Source organism: Populus trichocarpa, chromosome 1, assembly GCF_000002775.5.
Source record: "Populus trichocarpa isolate Nisqually-1 chromosome 1, P.trichocarpa_v4.1, whole genome shotgun sequence".
Classification (NCBI taxonomy): domain Eukaryota; kingdom Viridiplantae; phylum Streptophyta; class Magnoliopsida; order Malpighiales; family Salicaceae; genus Populus; species Populus trichocarpa.
The window spans coordinates 45,893,109-45,916,733 of NC_037285.2; the positions used below are offsets into that span (position 1 = coordinate 45,893,109).

The 23,625-nt window shown below is 31.8% G+C and overlaps 2 protein-coding genes across 3 annotated transcripts in view; both read right to left on the reverse strand.

Annotated features, from left to right (window-relative positions):
• Positions 1-23,625, reverse strand: part of LOC18095849 (probable disease resistance protein At1g12290) — a 73,371-nt gene that overhangs the window by 16,751 nt on the left and 32,995 nt on the right. The window lies entirely within an intron of this gene.
• On the reverse strand, positions 9,456-13,756 carry LOC112323995 (disease resistance protein At4g27190). The gene is given in 8 exon segments (XM_052448507.1): positions 9,456-9,954; positions 10,264-10,491; positions 10,493-10,706; positions 10,708-10,852; positions 10,855-11,120; positions 11,122-13,114; positions 13,206-13,308; positions 13,493-13,756. Coding segments are annotated over 6 exon segments (2,994 nt in total). The 5' UTR covers positions 13,104-13,114; positions 13,206-13,308; positions 13,493-13,756; the 3' UTR covers positions 9,456-9,795.

Below are 23,625 nucleotides of genomic sequence, written 5' to 3' on the forward strand. Positions count from 1 at the left end.
TTTTTGTGTCTCTTTTATTTGGAATTTCTTTGGACACTTTTATAATATAATATCAAAAAAAAAATTGATTAAATTATTGTTCATTCAAACACAGATTTACTGTGGACTTCAATAGTATTTTTCTCTATATTTTGAATTTTAGTTTTTGATAGCCATGCTCATTTGATTTTTTTATTTTTTTTCATATTCTTCCAAATAATGCAGGAAATGAGGACCTGAAATGACAGCAACGAATAAGGAGAGAAATAACGTGTTTGTTCTTGTTTCTTATAAAGTATTTTAAAAAGCATTAAATTAAATTAAATTTTATTTTTATTTCAAATTAATTTTTTTAAAAACTAATTTGAAAATTAGTATGAAAAAAGAGGATAATAGAGTAGTTGTCCAAATCAAAACACATAAATATAGGACAAAAACAGGGATAGTAGAGTGCTCTTTCTTTTGATTTCTTAACTGTATTGGTTTAATAAGGTATATAGAGTGTTTTATAAATATTTTAGATAAAAAAAATAGGTTAAAAGCAAGCTTTTTAAATAAAAAATCAAGCTTTATTTTTTTATATAATTTAAATAAAATCAATTTATTTACTTGTTCAGAATTATAACTAGTTATAACTCAGGAGAAAAGACTTGTAAAGAAGTAGAATTACTGATACGAACACAACAAAAGATCAAACTCAAGCACTTAAAAGTAATTGCTTATGATGATCATCTCACTAAGTAAGGAGAGAAAAGTAAGGAGAAACGGAAGGAGACATAGACAGATCGGAGGAGAGTAAGAAAAAAATATATGAATATGTGATGTCCTATTTCTCATAAAAATACTCTGTTGTTTTTTGGTCTTTTATTTGAAATTTCTTTGGACACTTTAATAATATAATAACAAAAAAAATTAAAATATTGATGAAATTATTATTCATTCAAACACTAATTTACTATGGACTACGATAGTATTTTTTCTTTATTTATATTTTGAGTTTTAGTTTTTAATAGCCTTTGATTTTTTAAAATCTTCGAGGACCTGAAATTACGGCAACGAATAAGGAGAGAAATAGCATGTTTGTTTTTTATTTTTTAAAGTATTAAAAAAAATATATTTTTTATTTTTATATTGATATTAAAAATAATTTTTAAAAATAAAAAATATTATTTTAATATATTTTAAATAAAAAATATTAAAAAAAAAACCCACTTTAAAAACCTTAAAATCACGGCATGATAAAAGGAGAAAGAAAGGAATAGGACAAAGGAAGAAAGTGAACGGGAGAAAGGAAGAAAGTAAGGTCACGTAGGGGGGCCAGTATTGTAGAAAATAGGAGATGAAAATTAGTATGAAAAAGAGGATGATAGAGTGGTTGTCCCAATCATAGTGGTTTTTATAATTATATTTAATTTATATAAATATTAAATTAATATATTCTTAGTGTTTTATATGATTTAAAAAATGTTTTTAAAAGTATGTATCACAGTATCAAATTATAATAAATTAAAAGAAAATGGGTTTTATGTTCATTACCACTCACTTAGACTCATTTAATTATGGACAATAATAGTGTCTCATTTGAAAACTTTCAATTTTATACTTGAAATTTTTTTCATAATTAATCATTTTTAATTAAAATTAGATTCCAATTGCATATTTTTTTTTTAAGGAGGAGAGTTGAATTAAAAGACAGGGGACTGAAGTAAAAAACTCAGTTAAAATAGATGGCGGCTCTACAATTTGTTTACAAAATTTATTTTAGTTTCTCATCTTTTTAAGTTATTAAATAATAAGTCCGCATAATTTTCCAACATTGCATTTTGAATTTTTTATATTATTAATACTTTTTATATATTTATTTGAAAATAATTTTGAAAATGATGTTTTCATTAATACCCTTTTTCTATGATTTGTTTTTTGGCCTTATGTAGTCTTTCTTTAATTATTTTTAATTTTGTTGCTTTTGTTTAATTTTTTAAGATGTTAGTAATATTTATCTGTAAATATTTTATATATATTTCAGATAGATTAAGTATTTAATTTTTATAATAATTTGAACATGTGTAGCCTTGCATAGTTTTTTTTTTCCTTTTATGATATTAAAAAAAAATATGTGTGTATTGATTTCTATTATAGATTGATTTTAGTAAACAAATTCATTAAATATAACTAGATAAATGATCCATGTTGTAATATTAAATACTTTATCTATATTTGTTTCTTAATTTTTCCACTTGCATTTTTAATTATCGGTAATGACTTTATTTTTTTCATTTATTTATATAATTGTTTGTGATTTATTTAATTTGATGCGTGTATAAGTTTTTTAATTTATATTTAAAAAATTTTTAATGTAAAAAAACACGTTGAAGAATTCTTATTCTTATGATTTTAGCATAATTCTTATTCTTATGATTTCTTATTTTCTTTCTAACCCTTTTATAAAACAAAAAATTGTTTATAGTTTTATCCTTCATTTCAACATAATGATGTATTTTTTCCCAACTTGCAATTGTCCTACAAATCAACATGAAGACTTATCAGATCCTAAAGAAAAGCTGTCAAAATCCTATCAGAAATTAAGGAAGATGACGTTAACTTCAAATCTGAGGATTAATTGTAGCAGATCTTATAGAGTTCAGCTGATTGCTTTACTTGTTTAAATAATTCTCTTGTAAGCCTAATGGTTCACGTCTTCCATCATTGCAACCTTTTTTTCTGTGATTGAAAAATCTATAATAGGAACCTGCACTTCATCCCTTCTATGCTGTTGTTCTTTCTTCTTGTTTTGCTATTTTGATTTTATCATATTTTCTATGATGAAAGTTGAAGAAAACACCCCTTCTTTTGCAATTATTACCACTCCCCCCACGTGGCTACCCATAATTGGACTGTCATCTCAGCTGTATAAATGTCTCGCTCAAGCCAAAAACAGAAACGCACAAAACCCCTCCCCCAACAGAGAATCAAATGATAGCTAAAATCAAATATTATTATTATTATTATTATTATTGCCCCAACAACAAACAATTATTATACAATTATTATTATTGCTGTTGTTATTTTAGGTGCCACCTAGTCCTTTGCTAGGAACTTAACATCCAAAAATGCCTTCACTAATCTTTTGCTCATTTTCAAACCGAAGAGTCCTGTACTAACAAAAGCCTTTTTATAGGATGCTATGTTTTCTTACCCACCTCACGAACATGATCATGAACACGAGCCTAAGATGACTCTCTTTTTACTTTCTTGAATCAATAAAATAACCAGTGAGTCCTGTTCTTGCATTCGACTAAAAAAGGTCTGCAAAATTACAGTAATTGCTTATGATGATACGAACACAACAAAAGATCAAACTCAAGCACTTAAAAGTAATTGCTTATGATGATCATCTCACTAAGTAAGGAGAGAAAAGTAAGGAGAAACGGAAGGAGACATAGACAGATCGGAGGAGAGTAAGAAAAAAATATATGAATATGTGATGTCCTATTTCTCATAAAAATTCTCTCTTTTATTTGGAATTTCTTTGGACAAAGGAAGAAAGTGAGGTCACGTTGGGGGGCCAGTATTGTAGAAAATAGGAGATGAAAATTAGTATGAAAAAGAGGATGATAGAGTGGTTGTCCCAATCATAGTGGTTTTTATAATTATATTTAATTTATAGAAATATTAAATTAATATATTCTTAGTGTTTTATATGATTTATAGAAAAAGACTAATAGCTAGAAAACAATCAACAGATCCAAGAATTTTCTGTATGGTTTCGAAGAAAATGAAACGAAACGAGCAGCACAACCCTCTTTCTCCAAGAAAAGAAAGAAGAAGAAGAAGAAAAAGAAAAGGAAAGAAAAAAAACAAAGAAGTTCGAGGAAGTGTGCAGCCTTTGTTCTGCTGTTCACACAGACTAAGAACTCCTACCATTGTAAAATCATATAATTAAAACACAACAATAAAAATGTAATAATCAGATCTTATAGCGTTCAGCTGATTGCTTTACTTGTTTAAATAATTCTCTTGTAAGCCTAATGGTTCACGTCTTCCATCATTGCAACCTTTTTTTCTGTGATTGAAAAATCTATAATAGGAACCTGCACTGCATCCCTTCTATGCTGTTGTTCTTTCTTCTTGTTTTGCTATTTTGATTTTATCATATTTTCTATGATGAAAGTTGAAGAAAACACCCCTTCTTTTGCAATTATTACCACTCCCCCCACGTGGCTACCCATAATTGGACTGTCATCTCAGCTGTATAAATGTCTCGCTCAAGCCAAAAACAGAAACGCACAAAACCCCTCCCCCAACAGAGAATCAAATGATAGCTAAAATCAAATATTATTATTATTATTATTATTATTGCCCCAACAACAAACAATTATTATACAATTATTATTATTGCTGTTGTTATTTTAGGTGCCACCTAGTCCTTTGCTAGGAACTTAACATCCAAAAATGCCTTCACTAATCTTTTGCTCATTTTGAAACCGAAGAGTCCTGTACTAACAAAAGCCTTTTTATAGGATGCTATGTTTTCTTACCCACCTCACGAACATGATCATGAACACGAGCCTAAGATGACTCTCTTTTTACTTTCTTGAATCAATAAAATAACCAGTGAGTCCTGTTCTTGCATTCGACTAAAAAAGGTCTGCAAAATTACAGTAATCTCAAAACGTTCATAATGGCACTGATATAAGCCTATTGTTACCATCCTGCTAACAAATACAAATACGAACAATGGCTTTACAAGTTGACTGAATGAAAGCAGTACAATGGCTTACACGGACCTGAAGTTAAACGACGAATTGTAGCAGCAGGAAAAAATTCCGATGCTTCGGTCTTTCTTCACTTCTTCTTGTCACCAACCTCTTCTATTCCACTCTTTGTCTCCGTCTTTTCCTTTCCCAATCCCACCAGTTTTCTCTAGTCTCCTCCCTTCTTTTCTGCCCTTCCCCTCTTGTGCTTCCTCTGTTTTTTCTTTTAATAAACGAAAACAAATCACCGACTTTATTTGCATCCAATCTTTGGAGGTAATCTTGCAAATCAACTTAGTTACTGACCATTGATTTCTCTTTGCTTGATTCGTGGAGATAGGATCTGATTTTGAAAGCTAAATCTTGCATCAAAATGGAAAGGATGGCTGCTGGTCTTGGAAGGAGGCTGATTGAGTGAGCATGTTTGGCATAAAATCTGTAATGGATTCTGAGAGTTAAAGCCTGATTTTTTGTATCATGATTGTAGCTAACATATCATAGAACATTCTTCTCTCATTTTCTTGCCACCAAGAGAATCAATTGGGATCAAAATTAGGCCCTAATATTGCACGAAGATCAGTCTTCCTTGCCCACAAATCTGCAGAGCACATGAACAAAACGACGTTGTTTCCTTTGAATCTTCATCTTTTATTCTCCCCTCTTTCAATCAAAATGCATCGTTTCAATTAATTTGAAACAACGCCGTTTTAGGCCTTAGGGTTTCTTTTCTAATTAAATCAGGCCCATCTTCATATAAGTCCCTGTATTTAAGTGTTTTTTTCATTTCAGTCATTCGTCTTTGAATCTTTCTTAACTAGGTCAATTTCATCTTTTTCTTCTTACTTTCTTTCAGTTATACCCCTGACAGAATATGTCCTCTAAATTCTCTGCTTTATCCATTTCCGTGCTTCGGTACTTCAATTCTTCATTTTTTGAGCCAAATTGCCTTCTAATTTCAATTTGATTTTTCAATTAAGCTCTTAATTAATTTTCTAACTTGATTATTTGTTCCAAACTCATCTTTGAACCTCAATTTCTTTCAATTTTAGCTAATTTAAGCCCATTTCTCTTCAATTCAGATCTCAAATATGACTTCAAAATTTACAAACTTCATTTTTACTTGTGATACTCAAATGTTGGTCCAATTGCAACCCTATATGATCAAAGAACAATATTATATTTTTTAAACCCTTCACTCTTATAAAAACAATTTATATGATTATAAATAGGAAAAAATAGGATTAAATATTTTTTAGAAATTACATATTATTGTTTAAGTTTTTTTTCTTAATTAGAGATAAGTAAAAGGTTAATACAACTCCTAATAATTAGTTTCATGTAAAAAATAAAAATAGTAACTAAAATTTTATTTTAGTTATAAAGTTAATAAAATTTTAAATATATTTTAATTGAATTAAATATTTCAACACAAAATTTATGTTCTTATACAGTTATATATTAATTCTAACAAATAATATGATTTCTATGTTTAAATTTTGGTATTAATAACACAGACAACAATGAGGCAGTTAAGATTTTTAGATAAAAAAATTATTAAAAAATAAAAATAAGCTAGTACATTTGTTCCATAACTAAAAAAAATTGATTTTTTTCTTTAAATTAATTATTTTACATCGTTTTAATATGTTAATGTTAAAAATAAATTTTTTTTAAATAAAAAAATATTATCTTTATATATTTTCAAAAAGTATTTTGAAAAGTAATTATTATTATTTTTTTAAAAAATTTGCAAGTATTAACAATCATAGTTTCTACTTTAAAATATGAATATGTTACAGAAAACTAAGGTAGCCGGTCATGTGGGCTCAATGAACCTAGTACAGTTGGCCTAACCTAAATTCCTCAGTACAAGTTGATTATGGAAAAGGCACCACATTTAATTAGGGGTTGTTCGCATGCATTTTAATTGGAGTTTTGCATATATTTTTGAAAAAAAAAAATTGTACTTTAAATTGAATTTTTTTTTATGTTTTTAGATTATTTTGATATTTTAAAGTTAAAAATTAATTTTAAAAAATTAAAAAATTATTTTAATCATTTTCCATATAAAAAGCATGTTGAAAAACAACGTGTACCACTCTTCTGTTGCTCTAAACACCCTTTGACGACAAAGGAATGCAAGACATGTAAACATAGGAGGTTTGGTGAGCATATTGGAATTTGATCATCAGAGGCTATGAACTGAACTTGGAGCTCTTTGTGAGTTATCATATTAGACAAAGTAAGGTCGATTTCAACGTCCTCCATGCAAGCATGAAAAACCAAATTCATTATGAGATATATATCCCCAAGATTATCACATCATAAAAAAGAGGAGTAGTGGTCGAAATCCCTAAATCTATAAAAACAAATGAAAATATACTTGATATGTGCATGTTATGATGATGAAATGAATATGCATAGAAAATATTATATGTGTAATGAATGAATATGGATTGCCTATAACATTTTTCTTGAAGGAATCATGACCAAAGACTTCTTTGTGATTCAGGAGGAGCGACCATGATTGGATCTTCTATTAGAGGAGGTCACGAGACAAGTGGAGCAGGTGCGTGGTTTCCTCTCTCCTTTACGCTTATGCAATTTAAAGTCTTCTTGATGAATGCAATTACAATAATGTTATGTTCAATGTAAATAAAGTATGGCGTTAACAAAATTAGCTTTGGCTAATGACGTCCATAATAGGATTGTCGGGGAATGAATTACAAGAGTAGTTTCAGCTAATGACATCCGTGATAGGATTGCCGGAAATGAATTACAAGATTAGTTTCAGCTACTAACGTCATTGTTGGGACGCCTGGGAACGATCGATAAGGCTCGATTCTTAAAGGGTATTTATGTTTGGATGACTTGGGAAAATTGAAAAGTATAATTGTCTAAAAATATCCAGGTTGGATTATGCAAAGTCACTCGGTTCATGCAAGAAAATAAGAGTATTAAAATTAAGGATATGTAAATGATATCTAATTGGGTTTTATATGATTCACAAGTAAATTATAAGTTTATTATTAAAATTCTTATAGAATCGATAGAAAATTTATGTTTTATTTATATACATTACATGATCATTTATATTTTTTTTGTCAACATATTAGTATGCTTATTACGTTGGTATTGTAACAGGTTCATCTAATATCCAGGAGCTCATTAGTTTGGGGGGTGTTTGCCCCGCACTTTAATTTGAGTTTTGCATATTTTTTTTGAAATTTCTTTTACTTTAAATTGATTTTTTATGTGTTTTTGGATCATTTTAATATTCTAAAATCAAAAATAAAATTTTAAAAAAATATATATATATATTATTTTAATACATTTCTAAACAAAAAATATTTTAAAAAATAACATTTAGCAGTGTTCCAACACCCGCTTATAACAAAAGGAATGCCAAATGAGTAAACAAAAGAGGTTTGATGAGCATATTGGGATTCGATCATAAGAGGCAAAGTATAGGTCGATTTCAACATGCTTCACGCAAGCATGAAAAACCAAATTCATTATGAGATTATCACATCATAAAAGAAGGAGAAGAGATCGAAATCCCTAAACCTATATATATGAAAAAGAACTAAGCAATTTTATCTCGGCAACAACATTGACAATAACTTTATGTTCAGCCTTGGTACAATTTTTTTTTGGTTTTTTTAGTTTAGAAATATAACGTTTTGGTACAAAACTTTATTTTATTTGTATTTTAGTTTTTAAATTTAAAAAAAGATAGAGAGAGAGAGTTGTTGAAAAACTACAAAGAAGGAAGAAAGTTAGTGAATGATAACTTTTTGGTGATGAAAGTTATTGTTTTTAATGTGAATGGATTTCATTTAACGATTAAAGTTTTATTTTAGTTTTTTTTTTATCTTATTGAAAAAAATAGATCATGACTCGATAATTAATTTAGATTTAGATTGATTTTTTATTTTTAAATTAATTAAATGTTTATTTAAAATCATGAATGATTAAATAAGATCATTTTAATGAAACTCTCATCTTTAAGATGAATCCATTGATATTAAAATAGGTCTTTTTATGACATTAGTCAAATACTCTCTTTTCTCTATTTTCTCACCACATTCCCTGTCTCCTCTCAACATTTAATAACTAAAAATATAATAAAAAATAAAGTTTTAAGATTGAATCATAAAAATTTAAAACTACATAATTAAATAAATCTGAAAAACAAAAATTCCAAGAACCATGTTAAACTTTTATGCTATAAAAGGATTGCATAATAAGAGAATAGTTCAATGCATAATAACTTGAGTCTCGCCCACATTAAAATTTGTTATGGTAAGAATAACAAATGTTTTAATTTAAAATATAATATGAAGCATATACGACTTTCGTAAATTGATTTAATATATTTTAGAGTATCTGCTCGAAAAAGCCATTCAACATGAGATTGTTCTGCTAGGAAAACATGATATCAAACTTTTGAACAAATAGTACAGCATCAAGTCTCAGTCACCTATTGTCACCATGAATGCCCAAATATATTCACAGCTCAAAGACACGAGTCTCCATCTTCTTTCCACCCGTTATATCTGTTCCACTCTCTATTAATGCTTGAATCTTCAGCTACTTCAGATACCTGTAAACCAATTCAAGCATGGCATGCTCATTTTAACTTGTAAATCTTATTATTGAGCGAAACAAGAAACAAACACACTAAAAGAGAGGCAAGAAATAAAGTTAAATCAGCAGTACCTCTGATTGAGCACTCATTGAACCATCTGGTGTAGTAGCAAATTTTGTGGTCAGCTTTGGACATTGATGGACCTTCAACTTCTCCAAACGAGGGAATAAGAAATCACAGCATCCGAAACTAAAATAGACAATACTTGATAATTGTTCCAGCGACAGCTCATTTAGATTAGGAAGCACCATCTCCTTCTCAACGTTGACAGGTGAAGCACGATCATCCTGCCCAAATACTCCCCATAATTGAGAGGATTTTTTAACTGTAAGTATTCGGAGCTCTGGGAGACCTGAAGCCATGGCTACTGGGAAGAGGCTCTTCAACTTGTTGCATTCTCTAATCTCAATTTCACGCAAATTTAAATACCTCTTCCAATGATTTGCAGTCCTCAATTTCCACCCTCCTTAGATTTTTCAGATCTCGCAGCAATTTTGCTGGAAACGGAGTGCAAACATCCCCACAATCGTACACGTGTACATATTCTAATCTTTGTAAGAAGTCGTTTTGCTGTTCATGGGCGGCCAATCTTATCAGAGAACAATAATATATTTTTTCACTCTCATGAAAACAATTTATATGATGTATAAATAGGAGGAAAAAATAGAAAAAACAGGATTAAATACTTCTTAGAGATTACAATTACAATTTATATGAATAATAATTAGATTTTTGCGAAAAAAGGTTAATACAACTGCTAATAATATTTTTATTTTAGTTATAAAGTTACTAAATTTTTAAAGATATTTTAATTGAATTAAATATTTGAACACAAAATTTATATTAAATTGTTGGTATTAATAACGCAAAATTACGTACTTGTAGCTGTGCCAACCAATTACCCACTTCTTCGTGGCCTTGAATGGTTAATTCTTGCAAAGGCAATTGAGCATCAAAATTCCTTGGACCTAAAAAGCTGTAATTTGATCGGAGCCAAAGAGACAATTCTCTTAGTTGAGGGAACTTGATGATGCCATCTCTGTTATGTGACAAAGAGACTGGGAAGACATATTCCAGTTTATCACAGAAAGATATGTTGATAGTTTTTTAATTGTGGGAAGCAAGGAGACTCTGGAATTATTTTTTTTTCACCATCCTCTTCTCTGATAATATGCTTCAATTCACCGCATTCACTTATACGAAGGCTTTCTAGCTTTGGCAGACTGTAAGCGAGGGACGGTGTGAAGATAAATATGAGTTTGTCGAGAGAATTCAAATTCAGATGAGCAAGACTTTGAAGGCTTACATGCCTGGTGTGCCCCCTCCTCCTCACTGCTTCCTTCATCAGCCTCACCCAATTCAAATACCTCTTCCAATGATTTACAGCTGTCAACAATCACCTCCTTTAGATTTTTTAAACCTTCCCGCAATCTTGCTGGAAACAGAGTGGAAAGATCCCCACAACCCTAGCTTTTACAAATTCTAATTTATGTAAAAACAATTGCTCAAATGTCTTCGCATTTAAGGATGTACCAGCCAAAATTAATCTTGTCGAGGTTGGGTATCCATAATTGGCTACCACAAACCAATTCCCTAATATTATATCATATTTGCGCAAGCTAACTGGAAAAACAAAATCTCTGGGAATGCATTCAACCTTCGGTATCCTCAATGATAATACGGCTAACTGAGACAACGAATTTAGTTCTGTTAGGCTTGCATTCATTCCTCCTGTGACATCCAACAACATCCCATCCATCAAAGCTGCCATCCCCGATCAACAGCTCTTCTAACTTCTTCAACCTTCCAATCAAATTCACAGGGATCCTTCTTAGCCTTTGACAACCTGTCACATCCAACAACCTTAACTCCTTGAGCTCTCCTATTTCATCAGGTAATTCTTCAATGGATAAGCACGACATAAGACCAAGAATCTTAAGTCCCTGCAGCTTTCTCAACGAAATGAGGTCCTTGCATTCGCACTCCGTCAACAGCGACAATTGAAGTTTCGTTGAGAGTTCGAGTGATTGCAATGACAAACACCCTCCCTTCAGAGACAAAACTTCAATTTCTTTCATCCCTTCAAAAAACCTCTCTGGAACATTCAAACCATCATCCAGTTCTAATAATAGAACTTTGAGCTGTGGACATACCAATCCTTCAGGAAGTTCTGCTAGTTTATTGCCCATTAACGAAATTGTTGTGCAACCTTCAAAGCTTTCAATACTCGTTGGCCACTTCTCCAATACCATGAATCCATATTCTTTTGATGATGCTATCTGAATAGCAACATCACGAACCAAGTCATGCATTCTCACATGTTCTTCAGTTTCAGTGCCCAACAACAAACAACAAGCTTTGAGGTCTTTGATTGCCACATGAACTTGTTCCCTTGCATCTTCAATGGGCTCCCCATCTTGATGTAACCCATAGCCAACTGCATATCTCGTCAAGTCCTCGACTGGAATGTTGTAATCTTCTGGAAATAAACAGCATAGCAAGAAACATAACTTGGTTTCCTTGGACTTCAAATAATCGTAGCTCAACTTAAGACATGCATATGCATTTTTTTCTTCAATTTGTTCCATGTCCGGAAATTGAGAGTTTTTGAGCTGTTTAGACACTCTTTTCCACTTAACTGCAGATTCATCTCTTAGAGCCCTTCCCATTGTCACGAGTGCTATAGGCAAGCCGTGGCATTCTCTCGCAACATCCCTTGCCACTTCGTTCAAGGTAGAGTCCCCATCATCTAAACCTGCATTGATTCTGAATAAATCGCATGCTTCTTTTTCAGGTAATACTCTTAAGAACACTTTTTGCTGGCACTTCATAGAAGAACATATATTTTTACGACGAGTTGTTAGAAGAATTTTACAACCCCTGTGATCATCACCAAATGGGATCCCTATCTCTTTCAAGTCAATATGTTTCCAAACATCATCCAGGGTTATAAGCATCTTCTCCACTTTCTTCAGTCTCTGCCGTAATCGATCTGCTCTCCCTTCTTTACTGTTTTCTTCAATTTTCAAACCTAACATATCTGCCATTCGGTTCTGAATGTCTATGACATTTGGATTCTGCGACACCGTAGCCATCAAAACTTCATCAAAAAGCTGCGACTCTGTGGCTATCCTGCCTACTTCTTTCACCAAGGTGGTTTTACCCACCCCTCCCATGCCGTACAGTCCGATCATATTGACGTTGTCATCTTTGAGAGCTTCCATAATCTGTTCCAAAGCTTCTTCTGACGATTTTGAGGGCGTGAATTCCTTTGATGTTAGAAATTCTATGCGCTGAGGAGGACGTTTGTCGGCCACTTTTGTAAACTTTTCGCTACTTTCTCCAAGTTTTCTGAAAGTCTCCGACTTCTTGGCCAGTGCCTTGCTTAACTTGAATTGTCGCATGCAGTTTGGGCACCAAGTAAAGCATTTGCCATTTTTTCCTATTTCATTTTCCAACGGCTTCGCACCTTCAATTTCGTTGTTTGCATCTTCCAGCCACTTTTTGACATCTTTGTAAATTTCTTCAGCATTCCTTTCAGGAGCTCTGACAACATCTTGCAGACGATCTTTTTCCGAAACCAGGTTCTCCTCTCTTTCTTTGAATTCTTGAGCAAAATTGTTGAAACAGAACATGTAACGGAACTGCCTTCCTACTGGTTCCACCATGAGTTCTGCTAGCATAGCTATAATGGATCCACCAGCACTTTCGAGAGCCATTTTCCACGGGTCTGAAAATCTAAGAAATAAGGATACAGAACGTGAGAGTGAGTCACTACAAGTAAAACAGGCGCAGAGAGAGTGGGAATAGGAATCCATTACCTTAATTTGGGAAAATATGTGCGCAAGAGCACTGGTACTGAGTGCTCAATGAAATAGCGGGAGGAAGAAAAGGAGAAGGCCTTTAGCTCTGTATGGATTCCAGCTTCAAAAGCAACAAGGCAAGGTATAAGTACAACAATAAAATAGTTTACATGGATTCTAACTGACTCTTGTGAGTTAACTTAAAGCAGTAGTTCCCATTAAAAATGCATTTTGATGACATAATTAAGATAATATAGAGACAGTGACAAACAAATAAAAAAATAAAAATGTGTAAAAGTACTCACGCAAAGAAAGAAACGATTGAAAGGTTCGGATAATCACTTAGACGTCTCCGTGGATGATACCAGCTCGCTTCCATGGATAGGTCAAAGTTTTTTTTAGTTTTCTTTTTTTAAAAAAAAAAACAGATCAACAAGAGAAAAGACTTGCAAAGAAGTAGAATTACTGAAAGAAACTCAACAAAAAATCAAACTGAAGCAATTAAAAATAATTGTCTATGATGACCATCTCTGTATCACATATTCAGGTAATATTCAGGTAACAATATTAAAAAAAAAAAAAAAAAAAAAGCTAAAAGAACTACGTTTTTGATAGCATCCAGAGTGCGGTTACTCTTTTAATCCCTTTTTTGTGGTTTTATTTTATTTCAGTCCTTCAAGTCTTTTTCTTTTGCTATTTCATCGAGTTGCTTTGCTCTTGAGTTGTTTTGTGGTTTTATTTTGTTTCAGTCCTCGAACATGCAACATGCATTATGCTAGGAATCATAATTACATATTATAATTACAAATTTCAGTTTTTTTAAAAAAAAATATATGAGAAAGGACCAATATTACAATGTGAACAAATGAAAGGAGAATTTTAAATTTTCTTGTGACATGGTGACCAGGTAATCCAAGGAACCAATAGATTATCGCCACTTGTTCAACCTTATCTGCACATTAAGATAGGGTTGAAAGTAGGAGAGAAAAGTCATAACCCTAGATTCTATTGTGACATGGAGATAAAGGTAATCTCAAAAGCTAATAGATGGTCGCCACGTGTTCAACTTTATCTACCCTTAGGAAGGGATAGAAATGGGAGAGAGAGAGGTTAAAAGGCTTAAAAAAAAGAAAAAAGGAAAGACAGAAATAAAAGAAAGGTTGAGATAAGAGAGGGACGTGGAAATAGAAGGAGAGGTTGAGGGAGGCTGCAGAAACGGAAGAAGACATTGAAAGATCGGAGGAGAGTAAGATAAAAATATGAAAATGAGATGCTCGTTTATCTTTTTGATTGGGATTTTTTTGTGCCTTTGATAAAAATACTCTGTTTTTTTTTTTTTTTTCTCTCTTTGATTGGGATTTTCTTGTCTCTTTTATTTGGAAATTTTTTGGACACTTATATAATATTGGTGAAATTATTGTTCATTCAAACACAAATTTACTTTGGACTACAATAATATTTTTCTCTAATTTTGAGTTTTAGTTTTTGATAGCCAAGCTCGTTCGATTTTTTTTATTTTTTTTTTCATGCTCTTGTAAATAATGTAGGAGATGAGGACCTGAAATCACGGCAGCGAACAAAGAGAGAAATTTTATTTTTATTTGAAATTAATTTTTTAAAAACTAGTTTAACAATTAATATATATATATATATATATAAAGATAATAGAGTATTTGTCCAAATCAAAACTCATTAACATAGGACACAAACACGGAGAGAGCTATTTGTTTTTTTAACTGTATCAGAGTGGTTTTTAATTAATATTTTTAGTGTATTTTTATGATTTAAAAAAATGTTTTTTTGATGATATATATATATATATATATAATTTTTTTAATATATTTTTAAAATTATATGTCACGAAGGGGGTTTTATATTTTTTAAAATTCACGTAGATTTATTTTACTGTAGATAACAATAATGAATATTTTAAAAATTTTAAAGAGAGAAACTTGTTAAAATCATTGTTTTTTGAGTTAAATCATTGTTTTTTTTACTTTAAAAACACCTCAAAAATAATCTGAACTCCAAAAAATCTCAGAAAATCTTTTATTTTAGGTTGTTTTTAGATTTTAGAGTGGTTTTTTGTATTTTTGGAGATTTTGTATTAGTTTAATAAGGTTATAAGAGTGTTTCATATATATTTTGGATAAAAAAATAGGTTGAAAATAAATTTTTAAATAAAAAATCAAGCCTTGTTTTTAAATATAATTCAAATAAAACTATTTATTTAGTTGGTCAGAATTATAATCTTAATTATTTAATATTTTTTTAGAGGAAAAAGAAACACGCTTACAAATAGTGCAGTACAAACCGAAGAGACATCTTGTTTCCCTAAAAAGAAAAAGAAAGGAATATATATATATATATATATATATATATATATATATCCTCTCTTTTTATATCTTCTCTCTTCTTAATTTTATCGACCACTTATCCAACGATAGCCTAAACAACCATCAGTCATGCCTCTTTTCAAGACACAATCTATCAATCTCTAAACTAGAAACATCCCCTTCTTCATTTAACCTAATCTCATAACTCCAAGAAAGTGAAGGACTAAATCATAGTGACAAATCTTAAAGAGTTCTAAATTATCTCTGTTACTTTCCCTCAATTTTCTAGACAACCAAAAGGAGCTCTAAACTTATTCCCAAAAAACAACCAATCAGCACTGAAAGAAACCGAGTCAATGAGAGAAAAAGACTAATAGCTAGAAAACAATCAACAAAATGAAGAACTTTCTGTATGGTTTCCAAGAAAATGAAAAGAAACAAGCAGCACAACCCTTTTTCCCCTCCAAGAAAAGAAAGACAAGGTAAAAGGTAAAAGAAAGGAAAGAAACAAAGATAGAAAGTCGAACTTGGCTAAGTCTATAGCTTATTAAATTCATATAGAAAGGTGGGATTTTATAAGCCATGTAATATCTCTTTTTTCTTAGCAACCAAACACAACTAGAAAGCCAAAAGAAAACATTTTTGATGAATACCCACCAAACAGTTGAAGTGCTGTTGTAACTGAGATTTACTGTTATATGTAATTTTTGTGGTTCAATGGATAAATAATTTTCTTTTCTTTCATTTTACCAGCTTTCGCACGTGGAATATTGAGTCTTCTGTTTTTTTCAGCCATATAATTGAATCCTTTATATATTCTTAAAACCAGATTTGAATTCTAAGTTCCTAAATGAAGGAATAATAAAGATTGTTGCATGTATAAATTTTCCTTCAAAAAATTAACAAATAATAAAGTCTCATATGTTAATGAAGATTTAATTATAACTTAGCCCTGTAATTTATTGAAATTAATTATTGTGTCCTTAAAGTATCATGGATAATTAAAAAGTCTATTAACTAGTGTTGATCACCCCCTATTTACTATATTTTTCTCTAAAAAATGCCTTCCTAATGAAATTTCCCCAACTGCATACTTTTTTTTTCCTTATTCTATTTTTCAAAAAAGAAGAAAAACAAATATTACTTGGAAACAAACTAAACTATATGTAACTTTAATAATATAAGAATTAAGCATATAGTTATTGAAACTATATGATTAATTAATTATTGTTATCAAATTATACAGACTAAATTATAATTGGTTAAGTGTTTGTGTGGAGGAGTGTTTGCAAATACCATGGGAGATGCGATTTGTATTATTTTAGTTGTTGGTATAATAGTCCAAAATATTATGACCACTATTTTATCATAGTTATTACACTTGGTCCAGCTCAGCAAGTCAACCAGGACTCGGGTGACCTGGGGCCTTAACCAGGTCTGTTTTATTGAAAACTCGAGCCTGCAATTGTCTAAGAGAAAACTGGTCAACCCGAAACCTGGGTGACCCAACAAAACCCGGTAAAGACCCTTTTTTTTAGTTTGTTTTTTCTCCTAACCAGAGACCTCTCTTTTTATGTATATATATTTTTCAATTGGATACCAACTCATTTCAAAGTTCAACAACCCAGTTTCATGGAATTGGATGTTTACACCTAAATTCTTCCATAGAAGTCTGCAACATCTTGTCTCTGATCAGTGATCACTACAATTGCATATTCTAGGCTGATTGAGTTGACACCATTAAACGAATGAATGTGAATCTACAACCTCCAAATTAAACACGGTTGGATCTAAACAAAATGTGTGCACCTCCTTTACCAACTTTAGGTGGTTTTCGATAATGTTTACATCAGAGTTGCTCCAGCAAAACCTTGAAAATGCTCAACCTAATCAGCCTTGACTATGTCACCCATTTCACAAAAACCACCCATTTTTTTCGTGTGTTCACATTTAAAACCTTCTCAAAAGGTTCTTATCAATGACTTTAAAACCTACCTTTCAAAATCAAAAGGCCAAAAATAACTCATTGCCTTCTAAGTCTAGCAAAACCATCAAGCACCCTTCAAACCAAAACCACAATTGCAAAACCAGTTAAGTATAAGAGCTTCTAGTTGTTTGCTTTTTTTAGAACCCTCTGACTTTGATCAAAAGGCTGAACTTTGATCAATCTTTGATGGAATCCACCAAAAAACCTATAAATACCATATAAATACCCTTGGAAATCAGAGTTGGAGAGAAGGATAGGGAAAACATGGAAATAGTCTGTTAATAGACCATCCTATGAAGGTTTAAGAGCATAATATAGAAGGTTTAACAAGCTTTGTAAAGAAAGAGAGTGAAAAATAACAGTTTATAGTTAGCAAGCTTGAAGAAGATATAATCATGTAAAAACCCAAGGGTGGAGTCTATGTGACTTGCCCATTCATGCTTTCTTAATGTTTAAACATCTTTTAATGTTTTTTTTAAACTTGTTTTAGTGCTATGATGTTTTTTAGTTTTGTTTTGATTAATACATAAAAATATTATTTTTATTGTTTAAATTTTATTTGGAATTGTTGTTGATGTTACAAAGACTTATTTATCATAGATCAATTTGGTAATGACTACTAGACTTTGTGAAAAGACCTCACTGTCTCTAATAGCGAGTTCAATGATTTTTTATGATATAAACAAAACATCATCATATGAACAATATTTTCACTTATAGTGAATAGTATTTTCTAAGTGGTTTTAGATTTGGTTTATTAGAGTTTCTAAAAGACAAAAAATGAAAAGTGAGAGACAAATAAAAAAAGAGTAATCTTATCTTTTGATATGGTAGTCTAAAATACACCATGATATGGTGGCGAGGCCCTTTTTTCCTGCCTTTTCTTTTAAAAAATGTTATGCCTTTGATTACAAATCCTTAGTCCCCAACAACAATTGTAACAGAGTTAAAGGTTATGTAAAAGGAATCTAAAAACTCTATCAAAAGTAGTGGAGCACTAGCATATTGGCCGGTGCTCTGCAACAGGTCAATATCAATTTTTTTAAAATGTAAAAAAATATGAAGAGTATAGAAAATGTTTTAAGTGTCTTGGGTCTAGTACCCTTACCAGAACTAAGCATGACTACCAGACTCAAGTTGCTTGGGTCTGGCAAGGCTGAAGACCCAAGGCTCTTCAGTGTAGTATGGTTGCCAGACCCAAAGCAATGGGGTCTGGCATTGTTGCTAGACCCACAGAAACAAACATATCAGACCTACATTACTTGGGTGTGATAACATTGCCAGCCCCGATCGACCTAGTTCTGTTAGTCATGCCAAAATTGATCACCTTCGGTCTTGCAGTCATGCTAGACTTATCGCTTTGGGTTTACCATGTCTAAAAGAACCAAGGATCTTGGGTCTGGCACGATGCCAAACCTAATGCTTTTTGGTGTGGCACCTTATCAAACTCAAGGCGATTGAGTTTGGCATGACTGTCAGACTCAAGATGATTGTGTCTGGATTGACTGTCAGACCTAAGGTGCTTAGGTCTCGCAAGGCTGTCAGACCCAAGATTATTCTGAGAAATAAAGTTGATGGACACAACTAAAGCCATGCTCATATTGCGAGTTTAAATATCTTAATTTTAGTTATTTTTTAATCAAATATCAATTTATTTAACTAGATATGTGTATAAATATTTTGATTTATGATTGGAAACTTTTTACATAAAAAAAGTTGAAAAAACTTGTTCTTGAGAGATCTAAAAGACCCTGCAACTAAGGTTTGTTTATTTGAAACCAGACACAACAACTCTAGTTTTGCCTTTGAAAATGAATTTCTAATACCTTTTTCCATGAAAAAGTGTTTGACCTTCATCAAATCAAATAGAAATAGAATTGATCAATTATTTTGTTTGCAAAACATAGAGAAAGCAATGTCAAGATATAAACTTAATTAATAAATATATAGTTGGTTTTGTCTTACAAGGAAGAATTTTTTTGTCCTAAAAAAGAGTAATTGAATTCTAGTTGAATAGAAACATGAAATTATTTATTCCCATGCAAGATGAAGTCAAGATTAACCACTCATTTGTGTGAGGCAAAACAATGTTGTTGTTGTTGTTGTTGTTGTTGCTGCTGCTGCTGCTGCTCCAACAACAAACAATTATTATTTTATTGCTGTTATTTTTTATGCCACCTAGTCGTTTGCTAGAAACTTTACATCTAAAATTTCCTTCACTAATCTTTTTCTCATTTTCTAACCGAAAAGTCATGTACTAACAAAAGCCTTTTATAAGATGTTTGTTTTCTTAGCTACCTCACGCATGGTCATACAAACATGATGAACACAAGCCTAATATGACTTTCTTTTTATTTCTTGAATCAATAACAAACTCGTCCCAAGGAAACTAATGTTTACTTTTACGTGTTGTGCATCCTAGATCAAAAGGAAACATAAAAAAACACATACAAGTAGATTTATGTGGTTCCCCAAAATGAGTACGTCCATGGAGGCAGCAAATTGTATATTATTGGAGGAATGTTACAAACACTCTACTCAACCTCAGTATAATTCTAAAAAAACTCAGTATTTCACTCTTACACTCAATGTTTCTCTAAAATCTGCCTTTTCTCACTCTCACATTACATTGTCTTCCTGTCTTTTTTTGCTTTTTTTTGCCTCCTTTTATAAGAGAAATGGAAGCCTTGACAACCTCATTAATTCCAATTCCAGCAACCCATAAATAGCAAACAACTATTAACTATCATAATAAATGTTACAACTGACTTTAGTGCATCTATCATAAGTGTTGGTGGTTGAAAAATGTTGATATAAATTGCTAAAAATCTCCACCTTGGCGAGATTTTTCCATCCAATCATAGTGATCAATCAATGTTGCCTCTAATGAGCCATATGGCGCTGCACCCTGAAAGTGCTTAACACCAAGAGATGTTGACTAAGTCCAAACAATGTTGGAACTTGATCCTTGAGACATATTTTATGAGCATGTCAGTTGGATTATCTACAATACCAATCTTCTATAGCAAAATATCCCCTTCATCCATAATTTCTTGAACAAAATGAAATCGAACATCAATGTGCTTGGTGCGGGAATGATGAAACTAGTTCTTTGCAAGACAAATTACACTTTGACTATTACAATGGACATCCACGTGCTCTTGAACAATTCTCAAGTCTGCAATCAACCCATATAACCAAATAGCTTCATTGGAGGCTTGTATTACTACCATGTACTCTGCCTTAGTTGTTGATAACACTATCGTTGATTATAACATTGACCTCCAACTTACAGGTCGTTTAGTAAGTGTAAACACATAGCCTATTGTGAAACGACACTTGTTTAAGTCATCAGCATAGTATGAGTCCACATAACCAACTAAATTTTATTCGAGGTTATCATCCCTTTCAAACTTCAAACCAATATCAGTTGTGCCATGAATGTACCATAGAATCCACTTAACTGCCTATTAGTGACCCTTTTCTGAATCATGTATATACCTACTCACCATATTGACAGCATATGAAATATCTAGTCTCGTATAAACCATTGCATATATTAATGCACCAACAACATTTGCATACAGAATTTGAGCCATATACTTGCACTCATCCTCTATGCATGGAGACATTGAAGCATTTAGCTTAAAATGAAGAGCTAAAGATGTGCTTACAAGCTTGGTCTTACCATCTACCCCAAATCTCTGTAGAATTTTCTTCAAGTATTGGGTCTATGTCAAACATACTATATCTTTCCTTTTATCTCTTTAAATATCTATACCAATTATCTTTTTAGCTTCTTCAAGATCTTTTATTTCAAATTTATTTCTCAGTTGAGCTTTCAATTTATTAATTTCCACCTTGCTTTTAGATATAATTAGCATATCATCCACATATAAGAGCAAATAAATAAAGGAACCATCAAGAAGCTTGCGAAAATATACAAAATGGTTAAACTGACTCTGTGTGTATCCATATTCTATCATGAACTTATCAAATCGCCTATACCACTAGCAAGAAGACTGTTTCAATCCATACAATGATATCTTCAGTCTATACGCTCAATTCTCTTTTTTGGTGACTTTGAAACCATCTAGTTGTTACATATAAATTTCCCCTTCCAAATCTCCAAGTAGGAATCCGGTTTTCACATCAAGTTGGGCTAACTTAAGATCAAAATATGCAATCAAGGCTAGCAAAATATGAATTGATGAATGCTTAACAGCTAGAGAGAATACCTCATTATAATTTATCCCCTATTTCTGAGAGTAGCCTTTTGCTACTAATCTTACCTTGAATTGGATGCTGTCTTTTCCAGGATTACCTTCTTTCTTGGCATAGACCCACTTGCAACCAATTGTCTTCTTTCCTTTGGGGAGTTATACCAAATCCCAAGTCTGATTTTTGTGGAGAGATTTCTTCTCTTCATTTATTGTCTATTTTTATTTTACACTTTCTATACTCTCAACAGATTCTTTGTAGGTGTAGGGGATTCCATCATCAATCACTGGAAATGCATAAGCCACCATGCTACATTACCGAAAAGGTTTCTTGATAACCCTTTTCAGTTTACTTATTGCAATGAATTCTTGTTGTTATATGGTTGTTGGAGTTATAACATTCTCTTCATTTGAACTTTCATCTGAATCTTCTTCAACATGAATTGTCTGAATAGTCTTTATAGGAAAGGTTGAAGTCTCAAACTCCAAATGTTATGCATCACTTGGTTGTTTCTCCTTTTTCTTGCGACCTCTCTTGTTGTAGCATGCTAAACTCGTCAAAAATAACATCTCTACTCAAAATCACTTTAATTGATTCAGAACACCAGAGTCTATAGCCCTTTACTTCTCCATTAAAGCCTAAAAATATAGCTTTCCCGGCTCAAGGATCTAGCTTGGACTCAGTAACATGATAATATGTTAAACATCCAAATACACACATATAGTCATAATCATTTGCAGGAGAGCTTGACCATACCTCCAAGGGAGTTCTTATATTTAATGTTGTTGAAGGCAACCAATTAACAATATGACGAGCATAACTTAATGTCTCGCCCCATAACGCTTTGTTTAGTCTCGAATGTGATAGCATACATTAGATTTTCTCCACCAATATACGGTTCATACGTTCTACTACTCCATTCTGTGTGTTTTCAAATAGTAAAATGTTGTTTTATCCTTTCATTTTAGCAAACTTCAAAGAAAGGATCTGAAGTGTACTCACCACCATTATCTGATCGAAGAGTCTTAATTCTTTTTTCTAGTTTGATTCTCCACCATTTTTCTTCCATTTCAGAAAGATATCAAGGACCTCATCTTTGTGTTTCATCATATAGACTCATACTCGTCTTGAGAAATCATTAATAAAAGTAATAAACCAACGATTACCTCCAATAGATTCATTCTTTGAATGTCCCTATATGTCTATGTGAACATAATCTAGAATCTATTTTATGTTGTGTACTACAGTGCCAAACTTAACCCTTGTCTGTTTTCCAAGAATATGATGCTCACAGAACCCATACTTTCTAGTCTTGGTGCCTTTTAATAGACCTTTCTTGACCAATCCTCACAAAGCCTTTTCACCAGCATGTCTTAAACGCACATGCCAAAGTCTGGAATTATCTGCTTCATCATCTTTAAAACTCTTGGAGACGACTACTCTACCAGTAACTGTAGACCTATCCAGGAAATATAAGTTTCCTTTCCTTGTGCATTTTAAAGCATCTAATACACCACAAATTGCTTTTAAGACTTCAAACGAGAAGAGATTTTTCTTTAAGTCAGGTACATACCGTACTTCTGTTAGTGTCTTGACTATCCCATTATGCATCTTCAGATGAATAATCCCTATCCTTTTTATGTCACAAACATCATCATTACCCATAAACATAACTCCTCCATCGAACTCTTTAAGTCTCAAGAATAAGTGCTTGTTGGGGCACATGTGATAGGAACATCCAGAATTAAAAACCTATTCACTGGAATGGTTTTTTGATGATAAGACCATGAATGAAGAGTCTTGTTCATCTTCATCTCGTGCAATGTTCATAGTTGGTTCATCCTTGTCCTTGTTGCCTTTATTTGGACAATCTTTCTTCCAGTGTGGGTATCTT